At 35.4% G+C, this 25,498-nt stretch overlaps 1 protein-coding gene across 1 annotated transcript in view; it reads right to left on the reverse strand.

The window, feature by feature from the left end:
• Window positions 1-5,514: 5,514 nt before the first annotated feature.
• Window positions 5,515-25,498, reverse strand: part of Ppef1 (protein phosphatase with EF-hand domain 1) — a 136,702-nt gene continuing 116,718 nt past the window's right edge. The window contains exons 18-21 of the mRNA XM_046425837.2: window positions 18,613-18,719; window positions 9,876-10,039; window positions 8,489-8,573; window positions 5,515-7,336 (exon numbers count right to left, since the gene is read on the reverse strand). Coding sequence (XP_046281793.1) covers window positions 7,119-7,336; window positions 8,489-8,573; window positions 9,876-10,039; window positions 18,613-18,719 — 574 coding nt within the window. The 3' untranslated portion in view covers window positions 5,515-7,118. The remainder of the gene's footprint in view (window positions 7,337-8,488; window positions 8,574-9,875; window positions 10,040-18,612; window positions 18,720-25,498) is intronic.

Raw genomic sequence — 25,498 nt, forward strand, 5'->3', positions numbered from 1 at the left:
ATTCCTATCTTCATCCCAGTGCCGGTGAAGACAAAGATAAAACCAATCTACAGCTTCTGCAATAGCCATCACTGAACTGCTTGCAGAACTTCCCTGGACTATGTATCACTTGTATGCATTGTGAACTCACTTGTATGCATTGTGAACTATCTGTTGGTGCAGCGACTTGTGGTAGTTTTGGGGTAGTTTTGCTGATGGTGTCATCAGTGGTACAATTTTTCCAAAAGGAGCCATCAATTGGCTCGGTGTATCTTCCTCCCTTCTGGTTGTCATGGTCGTTCAGCTAAAATTTGGGGGCCAACAGAGGTGAGGCAAAGAACCTTACCCCCCCGCTGGTACAAAGACCTATCCACAGGTGTGGCTGTATGCTGGACCGGTAGTCAATGACAGGTAAGATCCAATTGCAATGGTACCAACCTAAGACAGGAGGCTGACGCCTTGAGGTCAGCTCATCCAACGATGGGTAAGGACCATATGTAGTATTGGACAACCTAAGGCAGGAACGGTCCCTAAGCCACATGCTTGTTGTTTAAACAGAGAGGGGGAGATGTTGAGAGCCACAGCGGAAAGGGGCCCCAGCAAACTTCCAGCTGCCAGCTGATGATTGGCTCACAGCGGCCCCAGCAACTTCTAGCTGCCAACTGATTGGCTCCTCTGCGGTGATGCTCATTGGGCTGTTTCCCCGCCCTTTCAGACCATGGAGCTGCTCATTGGGGGACTTTTTTTGGCTCTGCCCATGCGACCCAGCCAATCGGCCTCAAGAGCAGGAGGAGGGGGGGAGGTTGAGAGGCTTGTGGGAAGCCGGTGGTGGCAGTTGGGCTCTGAAGGTTTTTCCTGAGGAGCTGTGTGGTTTGGTGTATGGTTCTAAAAATAAAGTTTGTTTCTTTTGACAAGTGGCTCCTGAATTGTGCCCAGCCAGACTGCGGCACTATTGTCCATGTCTCTTTAACTTTTGAGCACATGGAATTTTGTTGTGATAAGTGTTTAAATAACTTTGTCTGCCAATTTTAACATCTGTATTCGGGGTCAGTTTCAATTGTTTGATTTCTCTGTACATTATGACACTTTGCCTGCCTGGCAATTTTTGGTTAAATGCCAAACACTATGAATTTCACTTTTTGGAGGTTCTAGGTATTTTTGTATTCCTACATTCTTGGGCTTTGTTCTGGGATGCAGTTCATTGGAAACTGCTGTGCCTTTTTAGGTCTTGCTTTTCATATTTGTAAGGCAGAATCAGAGCAGTGTTTACTCTTAAAGCTCATTATTTTCTGCCACTGAGGCAAAGCCATTTGGAGTACTCTACCCAATGTCCTAAATTATGAGATTTTTCCACAATCATTAGTGGGACAAGGCTTTATTCTAGGAAGTCCTAAGTGAGCACTGTGTGGTCGTTTCCCTGGTCTCAGGTAGTTTCCTCATGCACACACACTGCTTAGTCCCCTGCTGAATACTTAAGAGGAAATCCTCAGCCAGTCTCCAGAGTTCCAATTGTCTTCTCTCCAATTCTATGTCCTATAGATTCTAGCCATATAGGTCTCCCAATTTAGGGATTCTTCTGGGCCTTGCCTGCATTTTCCCTTGCTGTGTCATAGCCTATAAACTAACTTAAGGCAGTAAACTGGGGCAATGTAGAGCTCATTTCATTTGTTTCTTGTCTCTCCAGGATAATTGTCCTTTATTGCCTGATACCCAGTATTTTGAAAACTGTAGTTTCATACAGCTTGTGTTTTTATTTTTGTTGTTTTAGTTGTTTCAGGCAGGTGAATAAATCTGGTCCTTGTTATTCTCTCAGCCAGAAGCAGAGTTGCCTTCAGGTTTTAATTTACTTTGAAAATCTTTTGCTAGCAGGATAATAAAGTTGAAAAACACTTTTATTTTCCAACTCAGTCTACTGCTCTGGCCTCTTTATGTTCTTCTTAATTCTGCTTGCAAACTGAATAGCTCTTACTTTAGCTTATGTCTCTTTTCTAGTCCTCTACTATATACCACAAGGACCAGCCAGCTGTTAATTTTAACATTTTGCATGGAGATCTCCTTATCAATCAAAAGTTCTTTTAAGAGTGTTTTCCATTTCCATGCTAACATAGACGACAGTTTTGGAAATTGTTGTGTGTGTGTGTGTGTGTGTGTGTGTGTGTGTGAAAGAGAGAGAGTGTGTGCGTGCACTCACTCCATTATAGCAGTTTCCTAACTAATTTACCAACCTTTGTTTTAATGCCTTGTTTCAAAGCCAATGACACACATTTCAGTTTTTTATTAGGACAGAGCCCCATTTGTGAATATCAATTTCCTTATCATTTAGTTCTTGATACATTATAAGCTGCCCCTAAATTTTCATGTCTTAAAACAATAATTTGTTTTTTGGACATAACTTTGTACATCAGCAATCTGGGCTAGGTTCAGCTGAGCAGTTCTGGCCTGGATCAGGCTCAGGTAAACTCAGTTGTACTCACTCATGCATCTCCAGCTAGCTGGTGGGACAGCTCAGTCTGGTTACTTAAAGGAGAATTCAGTCAGGATGATTGAGCCTTACTCCAGAAGCCCGTTTAGTTGGAAATGGTTCTGAAGTATTAAAACCTGTGTTTTCCTCATTGGGTTAATTAATCAATTTATACTGAACATAATTTTTGTTATGTTCATGTTTAAATCTACTATATTACTATTGACTTCTTAAAATTATTATTCCATTTCTCCTTCCATAAATTAGAAATCATATATTATTGAGCTATATCCACAGTCCTTTTTGAGACAAGAGTCTCACTAAGTTGCAAAGAATGAACTTGAACTTGTGATCCTCCTGCCTTAGCTTCCCAAGTCGCTGGAATTACAAGTGTGTGCCACCCACCGCACCCAGCATTATAACACGTATTCTTTTTTTTCTGGTCACCGGGGATTGAACTCAGGGGCACTCAACCACTGAGCTACATCCCCAGTCCGATTTTGAATTTTATTTAGAGACAGGGTCTCACTGAGTTGCTTAACGCCTCATAGTTGCTGAGGCTGGTCTTTGAACTCGGGATCTCCTGCCTCAGCCTTCTGAGTTGCTGGGATTACAGGCATGTGCCACTGTGCCTGGCTTAACATGTATTCTTTATTTATCAAAATCTAATATTAATTGTTGCTTTGACTCTGTTTCTGGATAATGAACTGATTTTAGAGCACTTTAATTCCATTTTTTTTGTCTTAAACTTATATACTATTGTTATCATTTAGTCACTGTATATTTTAGCTCCTATATGAGGTTATTATTCATTTATATTTTACCCATACATTTACCACTTTGATGCACTTCATTCCTTCAAGCACTCCTGGGTTTCCAAATAGGGTCAGATTAGCATACCCAAATAGAGGTGGTGGGTGAAGGTCCCAAGAAGGATCAGAAATGCCTTGCATTACAGGTCCTTCAGGCAAAGGGGAAGAGCAATTCCTCAGGCAGAGGTAGAAGGGCTGCTTCTCCTGGAAAATAAAATGTACATTAGAACCTGCCCATAGGATCTCATCTAAATTTTTGGGATGCCATTCCTTCCCAATGAATGATTCCTCAGTGTAACAACAACAACAACAACAAAAAGAGTGTTGTCAGCCTTTTTTCTGTTGCTATAACAGAAAACCACAGACTGAGTAACTAATAAACAATAGAAGTATACTTGCCTCACAGTTCTGGAGGCTGGGAAATCCAACATCTGGCAAGGGCCTTTCTGCTGCACCAAATGTGGTGGAAGGGCAAGCAAACACACATGAAACAGAGAGGAAAATTGGGCCAAACTCATCCTTGTTATCAGTAACCCTCCCAGGATAACAGTATTCATTCATTCATGATGGCAGAACCCTCATGACTTAATCACCCCTTAAAGATGCTATCTTTTAACACTTGTAACACTAAGATAGCACTTAAAGATGCTATCTCTTAACACTGTAACATTGTTACAATGGAAATTAAATTTCAACTTGATTTTTGGAAGGAACAGTCAACCATAGCTGTGACCTTATGAGGTTGTTAATTTGTGTTCAACCAATCCCAGGATTAGACTTTGGGTTTGGCCTTCAGAAATCTCAGCCCTATGGCTATAGAAGCTTTTTTTTTTTTTCCCCAAATCCTTTCTGAAGACCTTAAGCTGTGAATTTAAAGTCCTGTACTTCTCTAATTTCTTCAGCAAGCAACCAATCAATCCTCCTATACTTAGTTTAACAAAGATGTTCTAAGATAGCAAATATTTGGTCTTCCAGAGTCTTGACTTGTATAAGTGCTTGATTGAAGGTGATAATTTAACTTTTGCTGCTTCATGGGATGGACTACAAGTATTCCTCTTTATCACTGGGAAGGTTATTGGTGCCTTTAAATCTAATCAGACTAGGGACCTAATGCCAGAAAACCCAGGACAAACACTCATTCTTAAGACTTTTGTTGTTCTGGAATCACTTTCAGTACCAAATTCTGTACCAGTCAGGGTTCAACCAGGGTAGAACCAGTAAGAAATATAGTCATGTGCTACATAACTACATTCTGGTCAATGACAGACTGCCTGTATGATGGTGGTCCCATAAGATTATCTTGCCTAGTGACATAGTAGCTGTCTTAGGTTTGTTTAGTTATGTTCTATGGTGTTCAGACCATGATGAAACTGCCTAGTGATGCATTTCTCAGAACATATCCGTCATTAAGTGACACACGACTTTGTGTGTACATACTGATTCTATGTGTGTGTGTGTGTGTGTGTGCACAAGCGGGAGTTAATTAAGCTGTCTCTATAAGGCTATGGTCTCCATATCTGATGCTAGTGCTTGAAGTTCAGAAAGCAGGTAATCAGGAAGATAACAGACTGAAACCCACACACATAGGCTGGCACCCCACAAAAAGGTACTGAAGCTTTCCATTCTTATTGCCTCTGACCTTGGTGATGGGGAGTCCTGCAGAATCCAGAGCTCTACATCAAGAAGTTAAACACACATTCACAGCTCAGAAATCAAAGAAGCTAACAGAGGATTCAGGGAAATAAAGAGAAATTGCAGGCCTAACTGCAACTTTATGTCAATAAGATGTCAGTAGATCAGTAACAACATGTGTAAAGTACAAAATGGCTACTACTTCCAATCTCTCAAGAATTTTCCTTGTGGCCCGCCCTAACCAGAAACATCTAAGCAAGGGAATTCTGAGAAAGGAAGTTCAAGGTAACCAAATTGACCCATTACAAAGCCATTACATTCTTCAATGCTTAAATGTCTCTTCAGACCCTTTTATTGAGTTAGCTTTACTAAATTATGTTTTTCCTGCGGAAATAGTCCATTCACTTGGTTTAAAAAATTATTGGCATCACATAGAACCTCATAAATATTTATAATTTTTGTTTTTATATAAGTTAAGAAATTTTAATTTAAAATTTTTTTTAAAAAATTATTGGCATAAAGTTATCCACAGAATTCTTATGAAATTCTTTTTAGCATTTTGTGATAGATCTACAGTTTTATCCCTTTTTCACTCATTCATTAATATGATTATCTTTATATTGGGTTTTTTGTTTCTTTTAATTTTTAAATTTTTTTGTTTTAATTAGTTATACATGACAGTAGAATGAATTTATGCATTTTGATATATCATACATAGATGGGATATAATTTCTTCTTTATCTGAGTGTACATGTTGTAGAATCACATTGGTCATGCAGTCATAAAGTAATAATGTCTTTTGTTCTACTATCCTTTCTATCCCCACATTCCCTCCCCTCCTATGTTGGGTTTTAATTTAATTGCATTATGATCAGAGAAGGTAATATCTTTGTTATTGACTGGTATTTAAGTTTTGTGCTCAATTTTTATATATGTTCCATATGGGTTTGAAAATAATGTATATTCTCTAAAATTGATTGCAGAGTTGTATGTGTGCACATATACACATCTATATAAACACTATACATACACACACAAGACCACAGGCCATCAGGTGGGTTAACTGAGTTGTCCAATCATCTATAAACTAATTTTTATTTACATGATCAATTACTGACAAAAATATTTTAAAATCACCCTCTACCAACTTAACCTGGTAAGTATATAAATTTTTATATAACTTTTAAACCTTTATTATTAGATGCATATGCATTTATAAATATTATATCTTCCTGGTGAATTATTCCTCTTCAGTAATGATGTTTTTTTTTTTATCCCCAATGACATTTTTTGCCTTAAAGTCTAACCTGCCTGATATTAATATTGCTATAGTTTCAATTATGCTTTTTTTTCCTTTTTCCCCCTTTAGGAGTTTCTTTTACTTTCCTGTAAGCTCAGTTGTCTAGTAAAAGAAAAAATTTTTTTTTTTTTTTAAATTTTATCCATTATTTCTGGTGTGTGGAGCAGGCAGGATTACAGGATCTGGCATGTTTCTAGATCTTGAAGTTCTAAAACTTTTTTAAAAAGTGAAACATATACTTACTTTTAAACAAAAATCTCATTACGTTTGACTCAAGTTCAGAATAGCAGAATAAATTGCACAGTATATGCATAACCAAGGCCCCATCTTATCAATGAAGGTATCAGACCATATTAATTATAGGGATCAATGTAAATGTATTCACTTAGTACTACCATCAGACATGAAAAAAGTTTTTCTCCCACAGTCTTCCCCAACAATATAATGTGGTCCCCCTCCCTGAAGAGTGGTTTCCCCACAATTAAGGATCACTGGTTTACGGAATCTCCAAAAAAGATTACATTTTAAGGATGGAAATAGTTTATTCCATTAGTAGCTTGGTATTCCTCCTCCCATCCCTCAGTTACAGTTGTTGAACTTAATAGTTCTCTCTGGTGCTCTGTGGGTTCCTTTCAGGATGTTTCCAAACTGCTCCGGTCTCCCAATTAGGTGGCATCCAAGAGACCAACACTAGGCTCAAACCCAGCTTCTCAATGGCAATGGGTGAGTTCCAATATTAGAGGCAAATCTTATCAGCTGACATTTAACCTAGTCTACCAATTATAGTTTGCTAAGGGCTTCTGACACCCATACTGTGTCTGTTTATGATGGGAATTGGGATCTATTATTCTCGATTACTGACTATGAATTTCGGTGGTCCTGGAAAAGATTGTGATTTGAGTTCAGCTGTTTACAAGGAGCCTGAGGGAAGCTTTCATTTATAGTTAGCAAACTTGGCATTTGATGTGCTCAACTTCTCATATTTATGCACTACATGGAAAGCCTTTAAAAACTCATTAAAGTCAATGCTTCCATCTTTGTTTAAGTCCATTATATTGGCAAGCTCATCAACTTGGGAATCATCAATATCAACGCTGTAGTGAGTCCTGAAAAGTTTCCACATGGCCCGAAATTCTTCCATGGAGATCAGGCCTAAAAGAACATAGGAGAGAGTGGTGAGTGTTCATTTCAAGACCTACCTCAGGGAAGGATGAGGAAGCCACACTGATTGAAATAGCTCCAATTAGAAGCTCACTAATATACCTGACTATGAAGACACTGACGGAAATGGAGGTAAGGTCATAAATGTAAGCAGCAATATGTCACATGTCACTTTCAACTACCAAGTCATTCTGAGATTATTCTAAATCCAGAATGAGTAAACAGTGAAGAAATGTTAAGGGGATACGAACTGTGGGACTAGATGTAGTAGAGAAACTGCAAGAACTAAAATCTAAGGGTGAGGGACATGGAAGGACAACAGAGCAGAGAGCGAACTCAAAGCAGAGGGAAAAGGTACCTTGGGAATCAATGATAAGATTGCAAAGAATGATGTTGCCTTTTATATATATATATTTATATTTATATTTATATTTTTAGTGGACCTTTATTTTATTTATTTACATGTGGTGCTGAGAATCGAACCCAGTGCCTCACACATGCTAGGCAAGTGCTCTCCCACTGAGCCACCACCCCAGCCCCATGATGTTGCCTTGTTAATAGGCAATAATTTACTTACATGGGTTAATTGTTGTTTTTTTGGTGTTCAAAGGTCTCTGCAGTAGGGGAATGGCTGATTTTTGTTTTCCCTTGTGATGCTGGGATCAAATCCAGGGCCTTGCACATGCTAGGCAAGCACTTTATCACTAAGCTAATTCCCAGCCCTAATATATATATTTTTTTAAGTTTGAAAAGAAGTTAATTGTTCATCAAAGATAAATAGAAAATGAGTTTTTATAGCTCCCAGTCTCCCAAACAGAGCCAGAACTCTAGGAATGATTTTTATTTCAGGAGTGACTAAAATATTAAAATGGAAAGTAAATTATTCTTCCATCTATGCTGGTGATTTAGAAAAGGAGCTATTCCAGTTTGACCAATGGCTATTGGGCTTGTATAGAATTCTATGGTCCAAAATACAGAATTTTGGGCCAAACTAAAATAACAACAACATTAAAAGTGAATTTGATTCCTTCAAATTTCATCAACTTTGTATGAAGAATGAAACAGATGAAAACAGTTCTAATTTCAGAGAAGCACGCCAGTCTTTTCTTTCTACTATTACTGAACTAATCAAAGTTCATTTACCTGAGCGATCAGAGTCAATGACATTAAATATGATTTGCAGGTCAGATCGGTATCTGTATAGAGTTTCAATTAGAGTAGATTGGACCTAAAACAAAGATTTTCTGAGTGTTAAAACACAAAGAAATAATGACATAGATTAATTTTAGCAAATGTAACAAACACAAGACATCATCACTAATTCAAATTATATGATTGAAATATAAATTTGAGAAGGCAAGCCTTCTGTTGGCCCAACCATGCTTTTTATTTTTTTTTGGTACTGAGGATTGAATCCAGGGGTGCTTTACCACTGAGCTAAGTCCCCAGTCCTTTATTTATTTTTTATTTTGAGGTTGGGTTCAAACTTGTGTTCCTCCTGCCTCGGCCTCCCAAGTCACTGGGATTACAGGTCTGTGCCACTGTGCCCAGGTTGGCCCAACCATCTTTAATCAGATAAAATATCTTGCTCTATCTGATTCAAATGTATGATATGTCAAGGTCATTGTACTGTCATGTATAACTAATTAAAACAAAACAAAACAAAAAAAGATCTTGCTCTTGTGTTCCTTAGGGGACCAAAGTAAAAAGGCAGCAATAAATAACAATTGCCAACACATACAGAAAGCTTTATGTGTCTCATTTCATTCAGTACTTGACAACCATAAGGAATAGGAACAGACCATTATTATGTCCATTTTACAGATTAGAAAACAAAGTAACTTTCCCAAAGGTTATGTCACATAGCTATGAATCTGACTCAGCTCTCTGAAACCAAGATCTATGATCTTAATCACCATGGTAAACTGCTTCTGAAGTCAGGCCAAAAGCCTCCTTCCTATGGATATTTTAGCTTTCAACCTGCACTTTTACTTCCCTTTTCTGTTTTTCTCATCTTCCCTGCAAACAATCAACCAAGTCCTAACTCCAATCAGCTCAATGTTATAACTAATTACTGATGAAATGTTAACTAATAAGAGCTGAAATCTGATAACTCCCTGGGCTATTCCCTTTTTATTAAGAGATTTTATGCTTTAAAATTCTTTAAGACATATTCTAGTTCATGTCAGCAAGTCTATACATGGTTTGGAATACATTAACTATTGTTAAGCGGTATGCTGCATGAAAGAATGAATGTCATATCTGCCCTTCTGCTGGACACTACTTAAACAAGAATCACATATTTGACATGAGTTTTCATGCCAAAGCTTTTTCCTTTTTCTTTTTGTCTATCTTTAGAAGGTATAAATTTTCTGAACAGACCACAAAGTACCTTTGGCCTTTTCTGAAACTGCCACTCCCATCCATTAGATGATTCCATTCCTAACTTTTCAAAGGATTGAGTTACTTAGAGGTTGTCCCAAGGGTATTTCCCCCATCCAGGTTTTAGTTGGGGCTATGTGTCACTTGCCTCTTTCACAGGTTTTTCAATGTGGACATCCTGGAAGCTGGACATGTAGTCTACATTTCCATTTTTGTCTATGTTTACCAGATGCAAACTCAGAGATCTCCATGGTAAGTTCAGCCCCAAAATGCTCTCCATAGAAAAAGCCCATTGGGCTATTGAAATTTTTCCTAACAACAACAACAACAAAAATAAACAAACAAAAAAGCACCCATATAATTTGTTATAATTTGACAAAAAATACGTATGTCCCTTGGCAAAGCCAGTAACAGCATGGGGTTTTGAGGCCTGAGGGCCTGCTGGTTTCCTTCATGATCTGTCCTACTCTGGTCCTAGAGCTCTGAGGAAGAAAAAACTAAGGATAGTCTTTCATATTCCACAGATCTTGCCTGTACTGTCGTGTGTAAGAAATCATACTTAGGGTATTAGATTGTTTTCGCCTTTTTCTGATTAACGAATTAAGGTATACCTATTTATTATAGAAGATTTAAAAATATACAAAGGATAAAAAATTTAGTTTGATTTTTAATATTTCAGTATATTCTCATCTATCTTCCCAATATCTTTTCCCAAAAATATTAAATGTAATTTTTCAAAATATAAGTATCTTTATTTTTCTGATTATTAAAAATTATTCATTTTAAATGATTTTGAATAAATATAAAACAATGTTATAACTTCTATTTTTCTATGTATATAAATGTGTATACATAAATGTATATATAGTTTATTTTTCTTAAAATCAAATATTATTGTACTCCAGCATTACCACCACCCCCCCACCCAGGGTTAAGGACCAAACATAGGGCCTTGCGCATGCTAGGCAAGCACTCTACCACTAGCTAAATCCCCAGTCCCCATCTATATATGTTTTATATACATGTATTGCATATGGCATAACACACATACACACAAACATTTAGTCTAACCTATTTTTTATTTTACTTACATCATGGACTTCCATCTATGTTAATAAACATAGATCTATATTGTCATTTTAATGGCTATGAAACTATTCCATTATTTCCTTAGGACCATTCCTAGAAGTGGAATTGAATGATCAAATGGTATGCAGATTTTTAAGGCTTTTGATAAACGGTCATCCCTTGGTATCCACGGGGGATTGATTCTAAAACCCCCTTACGGATACAAAATTCCACAGATGCTCAACTCCCTTATATAAATGATGAAGTGTTTGCATATAACCTACATATAGCCTCCCATATACTTTAAGTCATCTCTAGATTATTTATAATACCTAACACAATGTAAATAGTAAACAGATTGATTTTTTTAATATTTCAAAATATTTTTCCCAATATTTTGTCTTTTTCTTTTAAAAATTAATTTATTTATTTTAATTAGGTATATATGACCTCAGAATGCATTTTGATTCATTGTACACAACTGCAGCACAACTTTACACTTCTATGGTTGTACACAATGTAGGGTCACACCATATGTGCACTCATACATGTATCTAGGGTAATGATGTCCATCTCATTCCACCATCTTTCCTACCCCCATGCACCCTCCCTCCTCTCCCTTCCCTTTGCCCAATGAAAGTTCCTCCATTTTTCACATTCCCCCCACCCCAAACTCCCTTCCAACCCCACCCTACCCCTGTTATGGACCAGTATCCACTTATCAAAGAGAACATTTGGCCTTTGTTTTTGTTTGGGGGTGGGGGGTTGGCTTATTTCGCTTAGCATGATATTCTCCAACTCCATCCATTTACCTGCAAATGCCATAATTTTATTCTCTTTTACTGATGAGTAATATTCCATTGTATATATATACACCATAGTTTCTTTATCCATTCATCTATTGAAGGGCATCTAAGTTGCTTCCACAGTTTAGCTATTATGAATTGAGCTGTTATGAACATTAATGTGGCTCGTTACTATAGTATGCTGATTTTAAGTCCTTTGGTTATAGACCGAGGAGTGGGATAGCTGGGTCAGATGGTGGCTCCATTCCAAGTTTTCTAAGGAATCTCCATACAGCTTTCCAGGTTGGCTGCACCAATTTGCAGTCCCACCAGTGATGTATGAGTGTGCCTTTTCCCCAACATCCCCGCCAATATTTATTGTTGTCTGTATTCTTGATAACTGCCATTCTGACTGGTGTGAGATGAAATCTTAGAGTAGTTTTGATTTGCATTTCTCTAATTACTAGAGATGTTGAACAAACATTTTTTCATGTTTGTTGATCGAATGTATATCTTCTTCTGAGAAGTGTCTATTCAGCTCCTTAGCCCATTTATTGATTGGGTTGGGTTTTTTTTTTTTTTTGGTGTTAAGTTTTTTGAGTTCTTTATATATCCTGGAGATTAGTGCTCTGACGTGAGTATGGCAAAAATATGCTCCCAAAACGCAGGCTCTCTGTTGCAATATTTTATCTTAATGGTGCACTGTAAATGCAGTGGCATCCACCCTTCTAGTGAGTTACACTGGCACCACAGTGGGAGGGCTCCATCCTCTTCAGTCCTAGCCAATTAGCTGGAAACCAACTCTGAGTGGAGGTCCATTAGTAAACTTCTGTCCCACCTAGTGGGCCAGAGCTATTCCCTCGGCAATGTGGTCTTAATTTCAACCTTGATTAGGAGTTAAGGAATTCTTCTAAGTATGTACTATCCTTGAATACGCTCTCTCAGCTTTAGAGATAATAGCTCCTCTCTATACTTGCTATTTCAAATTTTTTTAAGAGTTCTCTTGTATCCTTTTTAATAGTTAATCATCTTTTACTAGTTAATAATTCTTTATATTAAATTTCCCAGTTCAAATTATTGATGTGGTTTCTGCACCCTAAATAGACTCTAACACATACACTAATATATGGAAATGAAATAAATTTTTGTATATTGACTTTGTGTTTGACAACTTGCTAAATTCATTTATTAATTCCAGTAGTTTTTCTGTGTATTCCTTTGGATTTTCTATATTCTCAATTAAGTTGTCTACACTTAGCGACAGTTTTATTTCTACTTTTTTAAGTTTTATTTTATCTCTTTTATTTGCCTTATTGGACTGGCTAGCATCCCTACTAGAATGTTTAACAGATGTCCTGATAGTGGGCATCTGTTATTAGTTTCCTATTGCTTCAATACCAAATTAACACAGACTTAGTAGTGAAACAACACAAAGGTATTCTTTTACAGTTCTGGAGGTCAGATGTCTGAATTAGCTTCCCTGGGCAAAAGTCAAGGTGTCAGCAAGGCTGGTTCCTTCTGAAGGCTCTGAAGAGGGGAATCTGTTTCCTTGCCTCTTCCAAGCTTCTAATGGTTGCCTATGTTTATTGGCTTCGGGCCTCTTCTTCCATCTTCAAAGGATTTCAATATCTGGTTCCATCATCATAGAACCTTCCCTTCTAACTTTGCCTCCTCCTACATACTTCTTAAAAGAACCACTGTGATTACATTAGGCCAACTTGATAATGCAGGACAATCTCCCCAGGTAAAGATCCTGAAGTTAATCACACCTTGAAGTCCCTTTTTTCATATAAGGTACCATACTAAGATTTGGGAATGAGAAGGTGGACATAAGCCTACCAGAGCATCTTACTTTCATTCCCACTTTTTCTCCATCAAGTATGCTGTTTGTTATAAGCTTTGATAGATATCCTTTGTGAGATTAAGGAAGTTCACCTCTATTTAGTTTTCTAAATTTTCTTTTAAATCATAAAACTAAGGTGAAATAAATGTTTTCTTATTTTGAGAGAATTATGACTTCTTTAATTTGTTAAAGTGGTAAATTACATTGATTTATTTTCAAATGTTTAAAAAACCTAGAATTCCTAGCATTCCTAGGGGGAAAAACAACCTGGTTGGCTAATATTTCATTTAGGATTTTTTTTTCATCTAAATGCATCATTGAGATTAGACCTTAATTTTCCTTTTCCATAATATTCTTGTTAGGTTTTGATATCAAGGTGATGCTGATCTCCTAAAATAATCTGGGAAGTGTTCCCTCCATTTCTGAGATTTTATAAGACTTCTTTTCTTTCTTAAATGTATATTGCAATGATTAATAAAACTGAGAGCAGAGCTTTCTTTTCATAAAGTTTTAAACTTTCAGATTCAATTTATTTAATAGTTACAAGATTTCTCAGATTTTCTATTTTTGTGTCAATTTGTGTGTGTGTGAATATGTATATTTTAGGAATGTGTCTATTTGGTCTGAATTTTGAATTCATTGGCATTACAGTTTTTAGAATACATCTTATGATCTTCCTAGTCTGCAGTAATACCTTTTTCAAAGTTGGCATTAGTTATCTGTGCTTATGCATGTGCACTCTCTTCCTTATGCATTTTCTTTTACTAGTGTTTTATCAACTTTGCCAGTTTTTTCAAAACACTATTTTTTCACTTTGTTAATCACAGTTTCATCTTTTAAAATATATGCATTTAAGGTTATCAATACCTCTCTAATTTGCATTCCATAGTTTTAAATGTTGTATTTTCATTTTCATTTGGTTTCATTATTCTAATTTCCACTGTGATTTCTTCGTTGATCCAAGGATTATTCAGAAGTGCATTTCTTATTTCCAAGACAAAAGAGGATTTTATGGCTAGATTATGTTATTGAGTTGTAGCTGCTTTCACTATGCCAGAAAATTAGTTTATTCTATAATGTTTCCAATCCTTCACAATCTGTTGAGATTTGCTTTATGTGCCAGTTTATGGTCAATTTTTTAAAATGTTCCATTTGTGCTTGACAAGAATATGTATTCTGAAATGTTGGGTGCAGCATTCTTTGTATGTTTCCCTTCAGGGAATGGTTGCTAATATTGTGTTGGTCTCTTCTTTTTGTTCCTGAGAGAAGAGCATTAAAATCTGCCACCATGATGGTGGATTTTCTTACTTCTACTTGTTCTCTCTGTTTTTGTATATTTTTGAGGCTATATTAATGGGCGCATACACATTTGAAATGGATTTAATTGGCAAATTAACTTTCAATGTATTGTGTATACAATTCCACTGTCAACTGGCTTCTTTTATAGCTGTTGATTAGTCTAAGAGTCTTAACTGTTATGCCTTTGTTGCAATGTTTTTACTCCCTAACAACTTTTATGATTTTTCTCTTTGCTATTAGTGCCTTGTAGTTTCAAAAGTGAATGTTGGTGAAGATTTAATTTTATTTATACCTATTTGAGAATCATTGTTCCTCTTTACCTATCACTTTAGCATTTCATCAGTGCTAGAAAAGTCTGAGGCATTTTACATTCTTTCTATTCTCTCCTCTTAGTACCTTGATTAGATATACATTAAACCTTTATTTATTTATTTATTTTAATTGTTGATAAACCTTTATTTTATTTATTTATCTGTGGTACTGAGAATTGAACCCAGTGTCTCACACATGCCAGGCAAGTGCGCTACCGCTGAGCCATAGCTCCAGCCCCAAACCTTCTTATTTTACTATTCATAACTCTTAATCTAATTCTTTCTTAAGCAGTGTCTAATATTCTGTTGAACATGTCTAATATTCTGTTTAACAAGTCTCATATCTATTTGGTTCTTCTTCAAATCATTTTCTTTTTTTTTTTTTTAATTTTTTATTGTTGGCTGTTCAAAACATTACATAGTTCTTGATATATCATATTTCACACTTTGATTCAAGTGGGTTATGAGCTCCCATTTTTACCCCATATACAGATTGCAGAATCACATCAGTTACACATCCATTGATTTACATATTGCCATACTAGTGTCTGTTGTGTTCTGCTGCCTTTCCTATCCTCTACTATCCCCCCTCCCCTCCCCTCCCCTCCCCTCCCCTCTTCTCTCTCTGCCCCCTCTACTGACATTCATTTGTCCCCCTTGTATTATTTTTCCCTTTCCCCTCACTTCCTCTTGTATGTACTTTTGTATAACTCTGAGGGTCTCCTTCCATTTCCATGCAATTTCCCTTCTCTCTCCCTTTCCCTCCCACCTCTCATCCCTGTTTAATGTTAATCTTCTTCTCATGCTCTTCGACCCTACTCTGTTCTTAGTTACTCTCCTTATATCAAAGAAGACATTTGGCATTTGTTTTTTAGGGATTGGCTAGCTTCACTTAGCATAATCTGCTCTAATGCCATCCATTTCCCTGCAAATTCTATGATTTTGTCATTTTTTAATGCAGAGTAATACTCCATTGTGTATAAATGCCACATTTTTTTTATCCATTCGTCTATTGAAGGGCATCTAGGTTGGTTCCACAGTCTTGCTATTGTGAATTGTGCTGCTATGAACATCGATGTAGCAGTGTCCCTGTAGCATGCTCTTTTTAGGTCTTTAGGGAATAGACCGAGAAGGGGAATAGCTGGGTCAAATGGTGGCTCCATTCCCAGCTTTCCAAGAAATCTCCATACCGCTTTCCAAATTGGCTGCACCAATTTGCAGTCCCACCAGCAATGTACAAGTGTACCCTTTTCCCCACATCCTCGCCAGCACTTGTTGTTTGACTTCATAATGGCTGCCAATCTAACTGGAGTGAGATGGTATCTTAGGGTGGTTTTGATTTGCATTTCTCTGACTGCTAGAGATGGTGAGCATTTTTTCATGTACTTGTTGATTGATTGTATGTCCTCCTCTGAGAAGTGTCTGTTCAGGTCCTTGGCCCATTTGTTGATTGGGTTGTTTGTTCTCTTATTGTCTAATTTTTTGAGTTCTTTGTATACTCTGGATATTAGGGCTCTATCTGAAGTGTGAGGAGTAAAGATTTGTTCCCAGGATGTAGGCTCCCTATTTACCTCTCTTATTGTTTCTTTTGCTGAGAAAAAAACTTTTTAGTTTGAGTAAGTCCCATTTGTTGATTCTAGTTATTAACTTTTGTGCTATGGGTGTCTTATTGAGGAATTTGGAGCCCGACCCCACAGTATGTAGATCGTAGCCAACTTTTTCTTCTATCAGATGCCGTGTCTCTGATTTGATATCAAGCTCCTTGATCCATTTTGAATTAACTTTTGTACATGGCGAGAGAAAGGGATTCAGTTTCATTTTGTTGCATATGGATTTCCAGTTTTCCCAGCACCATTTGTTGAAGATGCTATCCTTCCTCCATTGCATGCTTTTAGCCCCTTTATCAAATATAAGATAGTTGTAGTTTTGTGGATTGGTTTCTGTGTCCTCTATTCTGTACCATTGGTCCACCCGCCTGTTTTGGTACCAGTACCATGCTGTTTTTGTTACTATTGCTCTGTAGTATAGTTTGAAGTCGGTATCGCTATACCGCCTGATTCACACTTCTTGCTTAGCATTGTTTTTGCTATTCTGGGTCGTTTATTTTTCCATATGAATTTCATGATTGCTTTCTCTATTTCTACAAGAAATGCCGTTGGGATTTTGATTGGCATTGCATTAAACCTATAGAGAACTTTTGGTAATATCGCCATTTTGATGATGTTAGTTCTGCCTATCCATGAACAGGGTATATTTTTCCATCTTCTAAGATCTTCTTCTATTTCTCTCTTTAGGGTTCTGTAGTTTTCATTGTATAAGTCTTTCACCTCTTTTGTTAGGTTGATTCCCAAGTATTTTATTTTTTTTGAAGATATTGTGAATGGAGTGGTTGTCCTCATTTCTATTTCAGAGGATTTGTCGCTGATATACAGGAATGCCTTTGATTTATGCGTGTTGATTTTATATCCTGCCACTTTGCTGAATTCATTTATTAGCTCTAATAGTTTCTTTGTAGACCCTTTTGGGTCTGCTAGGTATAGAATCATGTCATCTGCAAATAGTGATAATTTAAGTTCTTCTTTTCCTATTTTGATGCCTTTCGGCCTTTTCTTATCAGTTCAAATTATTTTCAATGCATGTTTGTGATTCCATCTTTTATTTCTTCAAATATTTTATATTCTGTATTTGATAATTTCAATATCTGATGTCTTTGGGGGAACTAAAGCTATTGTTGTTTATTTCTGCTGACTCTCACTCAAGGTAGCTCATCTCCTTGTTTGGTAATCTTTGATTGTAAACTCATATTGGCTAATCTTTTTTTTTTAATATTTATTTTTTAGTTTTTAGGTGGACACAATATCTTTATTTTATTTGTATGTGGTGCTGAGGATCGAACCCAGTGCCTTGCACATACCAGGAAAGTGTGTTACCACTTGAGCCACATCCCCAGCCCATATTGGCTAATCTTAATCTCTAGATATACTAGTGGATAAAATTAGGGATTCTTCCCTCAAAGATGGATCTGCTTGACAGGAATCAGAAACATTACATACTTACAACTACCCAGAATCACTTTGAGGGTACAAGCATAATGTGGAAGTTCCAAATTCCACCTTTCCACCTTTCTACTATACAATAGTTTAATGTCAAGATCGATTGCTACACCACATTAGCATTTGCCCCAGGACAATCCAGCCTTTTATGCTTGAATGTTGCTCCATGATCCCTCATGTGGTTCAAAAAGAATGGAAATGCAGCCAGAAGTTTTACCATACTGGGAGGCTGATAAATGCATTAAAATTATGCCCCCTCCAGCATCTAGCTATTTCCTTTCACCAGAATAGTAGTCTAAATCAGGGTTGTTTTTGATATTTTTAGTTAAAAGAAACTTACTGAAAATGAGATATATGCCTGTTTTTGAGAGAATAATGGATTTTAAAAATTTTTATCTCTATCATTCCATTCTAGCAAAAATAGAGAACTGAAATCCTAAGGAAGCAAAGAAAATGAAAACTGATACATGTCACATACAGTAACATGATATGTTAAGAAATGGTAAGCATTATATAATTTTATTACCTGATCGACTGTGGTCCCGAAGTTGGAAAGCATGCATGAGGTCAGTTTTTCGTGAAATTATTCTCTCTTTTAATATCCTGATGGCACTAGTTTCCATAGTATGTACCCTATGTTGAGAAAACAATAATTAATGAAAGTTACATGAACAATTATCTTCTGTTTCATTTTAATGTGCTGTTACTACTTACTAGTTTCTTTTTTAAATGAATTGCCTAAATTTACACATACCATGGTGAATATATGTATTTATATGGTATGTACATGTCATATATACATATATACACACACAAGTATATATACACACACATGCTTTTTGTTAATTTTTTTATTGTTTTTTTAGTTGTGTATAGACTCAATGCCTTTATTTGTTTTTATGTGGTGCTAGGATCGAACCCAGTGCCTCACACTTTCGAGACAAGTGCTCTACCACTGAGCCACAACTCAGTGTTTAAATTTTAAAAGGACTGCAAATAGTATCTTCTCTTGGATTTCAAAGATTCACATAAACAATTGCTTGAGATAGGAAAATAAAAAGGCTACATCAGATACTAAAATTTACCATTAATTTACTAAAACAAAACAATAGGTATTGACATAAGAGAGGACATATATGAGTAGAAAATCACAGAAATTTCATATATATCAAACTATATATTAGAATAACATATGACAACAGAAGTATTACAATTCAGTAGAACGAGACAATTTTTTTAAATGGGGCTAGCATAGTTAGCTAACCATCTGGATTCAAACTTCTCAGAAGATTTACAAAAATAAATTTAAAATAAAGAAGAAACAGAGGAACAAAATTGTCATAAGATACACAGTTGTCCCTTGGTATCCAGGGAGGATTGGTTCTAGGATCTCCCATGGATACAAAAATCCACAGATGTTCAAGTCCCTTATATAAGATGATCTATTATTTGCATATAACCTGTGAAAGCCTCCCATATATGTCAAATTATCTCTATTTTATTTATATCTAGTTTAATGTAAATTCCATGTAAATAGTTGTTATACTCTATTACTTAGGTAATGATCACAATAAAAAAATCTGTATATGGTCAGAAGAGATTTATTTTTATTTTTATTATTCTTGGCAGTACTGGGGATTGAATCCAGGGTCTCACACATTAGGCAAACACTCTACCACTGAGCTATACCCCATCTCCAGATTTAACCTTTTTTTGTTTTTGATGTGAAACCCTTGGATATGAAAGATTGACTATATATTTTAAAAAAAAGCAGAATGGCAGGTACAAATCCAATTATACCAATAATATGAATAGATTCATCAAATCAAAACAAAACAAACAAATCAAAACAAACAAGATTCAACTATATGTTTTATACAGAAGACATATTTTATATTTAAAGATACAAGGAGTTTAAAAGGAAAGGAACAAAAAAGGAAATATTAGAACTAGAGTGCCCATGTTAATAGTAGACCAAAATAGACTCTATAGCAAAAAGTGTTAATTGGGGATATTTCATAATGATTAAATAGTCAATCAAGATAAAAAAATTTAAACATATATTAACCTAACAGCTGGCCATAAAACTATAAGCAGCAAAAACTAACAAAATTGAAGAAATAGGCAACATTAATAGTTAGGGACTTCAATATTCTATTTTTAATAATGAATAGGACAACTAGGAGAAAAATCAGGAAGGATCTAGGACTTGAACAGCACTCTAAACCAACTAGACCTAACAGATACATATAAAACACTCCACCCCCACAAAATATATATGCTTTTTTTTTTTTTTGGTATTGAGGATTAAACCTGGTGGTACTTTACAGCTGAGCCACATCCCCAGCCCTTTTTATTTTTGAGACAGGGTCTCCCTAAGTTGTTTAGGGCCTTGATAAATTGCTGGGACTGGTCTCAAACTTGTAGGTCTCCTGTGTTGTTGGGATTATAGGCATGCACCACTGCAACCAGCCAGAATATGTGTCCTTTTAAAATACACGTGGAACATTTTTCACAATAGACCCTACGCTAGGCCATAATAGAAGTCTTAACTGTTAATTTAAAAGGATCAAAACTATTAAAAGTATCTATTCTGACCACCAAATAGATAAATTTAAAATTAATGACAAACAAATCCATAAATTTTAGAAAATTAAACAATACAATTTTAAAGAACAAATGCAAGAAAAAAGAAATCACGGTCTGGGGATATAGCTCAGCAGTAGAGCACTTGCCTAGCATGTACAAAGCCCTGGGTTCAATCCCCAGTACAAGGGGAAAAAAAAAAAGACAAAGAAATCATAAGAGAAATTAGAAAATAACTTAACATGAATTAAAATTAAAACACCACAAACCGAAACATATGGGATCTAACAAAAGCAGTGATTAAAGGAAAATTCATAGCTATAAATGCCTATAAATTTATAGCTATAAACACCTACATTAAAATACATATATTATAGCTACTAATACCTATCAGTATTGTATTAGCTAAAATAACTATAGCTATAAAGGCCTATAAATACCAATACTAAAAAAAGAAGAAAGATCCCACTCAAATTAATAATATAGTCTTCCACCTTAAAACTAGAATAAAGGAATAACCTAAACCCAACGTAAGCAGAAGGAAGGGAATAATAAATGGGACAGAAATAAATAAAATAGAAAAATAGAGAAAATCAACAAAAAATTATTTTTTTGAAAAAGATCAATAAAATTGATTAGCCAAGAAAAGTGAAGACTCAAATTTCTAAAGTCAAAAATGAAAGAGGGAACATCACTACTCACCTTCTAAGGGAAAGATAATTATAAGGGAATACTATGAACAATTGTACACTAACAAAATTAGACAATCTAGATGAAATGAACAAATTGCTAGAAAAATACAAGCTACCAAAAACTAAAAAACAGAAAAAATGAACATGCCTATAACAAGTAAAAAGACTGAAGTAATAAAACAACTCACCAAGAAAAGCCCAGAGCCAGAAGGCTTCACTGGTGAATTCCACCAAATATTTAAAGCAGAATTAATAACACTCATTAATGACATCTTTAAAAAATCAAAGAGGTGGGAATATTGCCCACTTGAGAAACCAACATTATCCTGATATCAAGACCAGACAAAGATCACAAGAAAATTATAGACCAATATCTTCTTATGAATATAGATGCAAAATCCTCAACAAAATACTAGCAAGTTGCAACTATCAACATACAAAATGAATTATACACCAAGAAAGTAGAATTTATTTCAGGAATGCAAGTTTTGCCTTATATCAATGTAATACCCTATATTACTAGAAAAAGAGACAAGAACTATATAATCATCTCAATAGATGCAGAAAAATATTTGACAAAATCCATCAGTCTTTTTATGATAAAAATAGCTAACAAACTAGGCATAAAAGGGAACTTACCTGACCTAATGGGTGTCATCTACAAAAAATACATAGCTAACATCATACGTAATGATAGAAAACTAAAATGCATCCCCCTTAAGATCAGGAAAAATACAAAGATACCTACTCTCACCAATTTTATTCAACATTGTACTGGAGGTTCTAGCCAGGACAACCAGGTAAGGAAAAGAAGTAAAAGTATTCAAATTAGAAAAGAAGTGAAACTATCTGTATTAACATAATATGATCCTGTATAGAGAAAATTCCAAAGAATTTGCTAAAAAACAAATTCATCAAGATTATACAATACCAGATCATTACGTAAAAAATCAGTTATATGTCTATGTACTAGAAATGAATGATTCAAAAACAAAGAAAACAATTCCAACATAAAAATAAAATACTTAGAAATAATTTAACCAAATAAATCCAAGACTCATCCACTGAAAAGTAGAAAACACTATTGGAGGAAATTAAAGGAGATCTAAACACATAGAATATTCCATGTTCATAAGATTGGAAGACTTAATATTGTTAGGATGGCAGTGGCTCTCAGATTGATCTACAGGTGTCAACATATTCCCTACTAAATTCCAGTTGACATTTTTTGCAAGTTGACAAGCTGATTCTAAAATTTACATGGAAAAAATAGCCAAAACAATCTTTAAAAATAAGTACAAAGTTCAACTCACACTTCTGATTTAAACCTTACTACAGATTGAGTACCCCTTATCCAAAATGCTTAGAATCAGAAGTGTTTTAGATTTCAGAGACTTTTGGATTTTGGAATATTTTCATTGATTTTACTGGTGCTCAAAAAATTCTGGATTTAAGGTTTTTCAGAATTTTTCAGATTAGTGATGCTCAATCTGTATAAAACTACAATAATCAGAATAATGTGGTGCTCATATTACACTAGACAGAGATGAGTGAAATACAATTTGAAGTTCAGAAATGAACCTTTACTTTCATGGTCATTTTTTTCTTTGTCCCCCCCGCTTTTTAGTGCTAGGGAACAAATTCAGGGCCTTGCATACAATAGGTAAGCACTCTACTAATGAGTGCTCATATGGTCAACTGACTTTTTGACAAGTGGGCCAAGACAACAAAATGGGGGAAGAAGAGTCTCTGCAACTAATGGTGCTGGGACAAGTGGTCATCCACATATAAAAGTAAAGTTGGACCCCCTACCTCACACCATATATAAAAATTAAATCATAATGGATTAGACTCTTTTTCTGATCACTAATAAACTTATAAATGAAGTAAAGACAAAACAAAAATCTGAAAAAAAAATATAATGGATTAGAGACCTAAATATAAAAGCTAAACCTATAAAATTCTTTGAAGAAAACATAAGAATAAATCCTTATGACTTTGGCTTAGGCAATGACTTTTTAGATACAACACTAAAAAACAAACAATAAGTTGGACTTCATCAAAATGAAAAACTTTTGTGCTGCAAATACCATCAAGAAAGGGAAAAGGCATCCCAGAGAATGGGAGATACTATTTGTAAATCATATATCTCATAAGTGACATGTATGTAATATATACAAAGAATTCTTACAACACAATAATAAAAAGAGTAATGACAATTGAAAATGCTAATAGGAACTGAAATACACATATCTCCAAAGAGGATGTACAAATGAATAAGCTCATGAAAAGATAATCAACATTATTAATCATTAGGGAAATGAAAATCGAGACAACCAAGAAATTCTACCTCATACTCACTAAAATGGCTATAATTGAAAAGACCTATCACAACAAAGGTTGGCAAAGACATGAGGAAATTGGAACCCTCATACATTAATGGTGCTATGGTTAAAGCCTTGGTCCCCAGAGGGGTCCTTAGATCACTGGAGTAGTGCCTTCAAAGGGGATTATGGGACATCAGTCTTCTTTATTTCCTAACTCATGATGTAAGCAATTTCTTCTGCCATGTGCTTCCACCATGACATACAGACCTTGCCAGAGGTCCAAAGCAGTGAAGCTGTCCAATTTTAGACTGGAACCTCCAAAGCTGTGAGCTAAATAAACCTTTTCTCTTTATAAGTTAATTGCCTCAGTATTTTATTATAGTAAAGAGAAACTGACAAATATAGATGAGAGAATATAAAATTGTACAGTCCCTTGGGAGAAAAGTTTGAAAGTTCCTCAAAATGTTAAACATAGAGTTAATATATAACCTAGCAATTCTACTCTCAATTATATACCCAACAGAAATAAAAATATATGCATACACATAATCTTGTTCACAAATGTTATAATAGCATCATTCATAATAACCAAAAAGTGGTGACAACCCAAATGTCTATCAACTGTTGGATGGATAAATAAAATGTAGTATATCCATAAAATGAAACATTCTGACGTAAAAAGAAATTAAGTCCAAAATGTTTGAACTTCAAAAACATTGTGTTGAATGAAAGAAGCCAGTCACAAAATACTACATATTGTATGATTCCATTTATATAAAATATACAGAATAGGCATATTCATAGAGATAGAAAATAGATTAGAGGCTATCTAGAGCTATAATAGGAGGAGGTAATGGGGAAGTGATTGCTAATGGGTATAAGTTTTCTTTGTAGTATGGCAATTACACAATGGCATTGGTTGTGCAACTCTGTAAATATACTAAATATCACTGAGTTGTACACTTCAAATGGGTCAACTTTACAGTATGTACTTATGTCATCTTTTTGACAACAGGCATCCTAATGGTGTGAGGTGATATTTCATTATAGTTTTGATTTGCATTTCCCTGATTATTAGGGATGTTGAGTACCTCTTTGTGTACCTGTTGACCATTTGTATGTTGTTATGGTTTAGATGTGATGTGTCCATCAAAAGCTCATGTGTGAGACAATACAATGATAGGATTGTGAGAGCCTTAAATCAGTGCATAAATCCACTGATATAGATTAACAGGTCCATAACTATAGGCAGGTAGGGTGTGACTTGAAGAAGTAGGTCACTGGGGGCATGCCTTTTGGGTTTATATTTTGTCCCTGATGTGCCTCTATTTCTCCTTCTTTGCTATGATGTTCTGCTTCACCTTGGGCCCAGAGCTATGAAGTTAGAAAGAAATAAAAAACTGACTAGAAAAGAAATTGGTACTGAGAAGTGGGGTCATTGCTTCTGAACCTGATTATGTGGTTCAGAAGCCTTTGAAGCTGGTATGCATGGTTGCGGGGAGGTGTTGAAAAGTTTAGAGATGCAAGCTGGAAAAGCTTTAGAATGTTTTCAGTGGAACTTAATGGACAATTCTGTTGGGAGCTCAGAAGACAAGAATGCTGATAGGACAATGGACAGTAAAAATTGGCCTCATGAGGTTTCAGAGAAGGAAGATTCTATTGGAAACTGAACTAGAGGCCACTCATGTTATGTTATGGCAAAGAAGCTGTCTACATTTTGCTCCTGTCCTCAGACTTTCTGTTAGGCTAAATTTAAAGGTGATGAACTAATTAATTTGGCAGAGAAAACTTTAAGGCAGCATAGCAT

Source organism: Marmota monax, unplaced genomic scaffold (assembly GCF_021218885.2).
Source record: "Marmota monax isolate L192 unplaced genomic scaffold, Marmota_monax_Labrador192_F-V1.1 WCK01_AAM20220418_F8-fsc00203, whole genome shotgun sequence".
NCBI classification, from domain to species: domain Eukaryota; kingdom Metazoa; phylum Chordata; class Mammalia; order Rodentia; family Sciuridae; genus Marmota; species Marmota monax.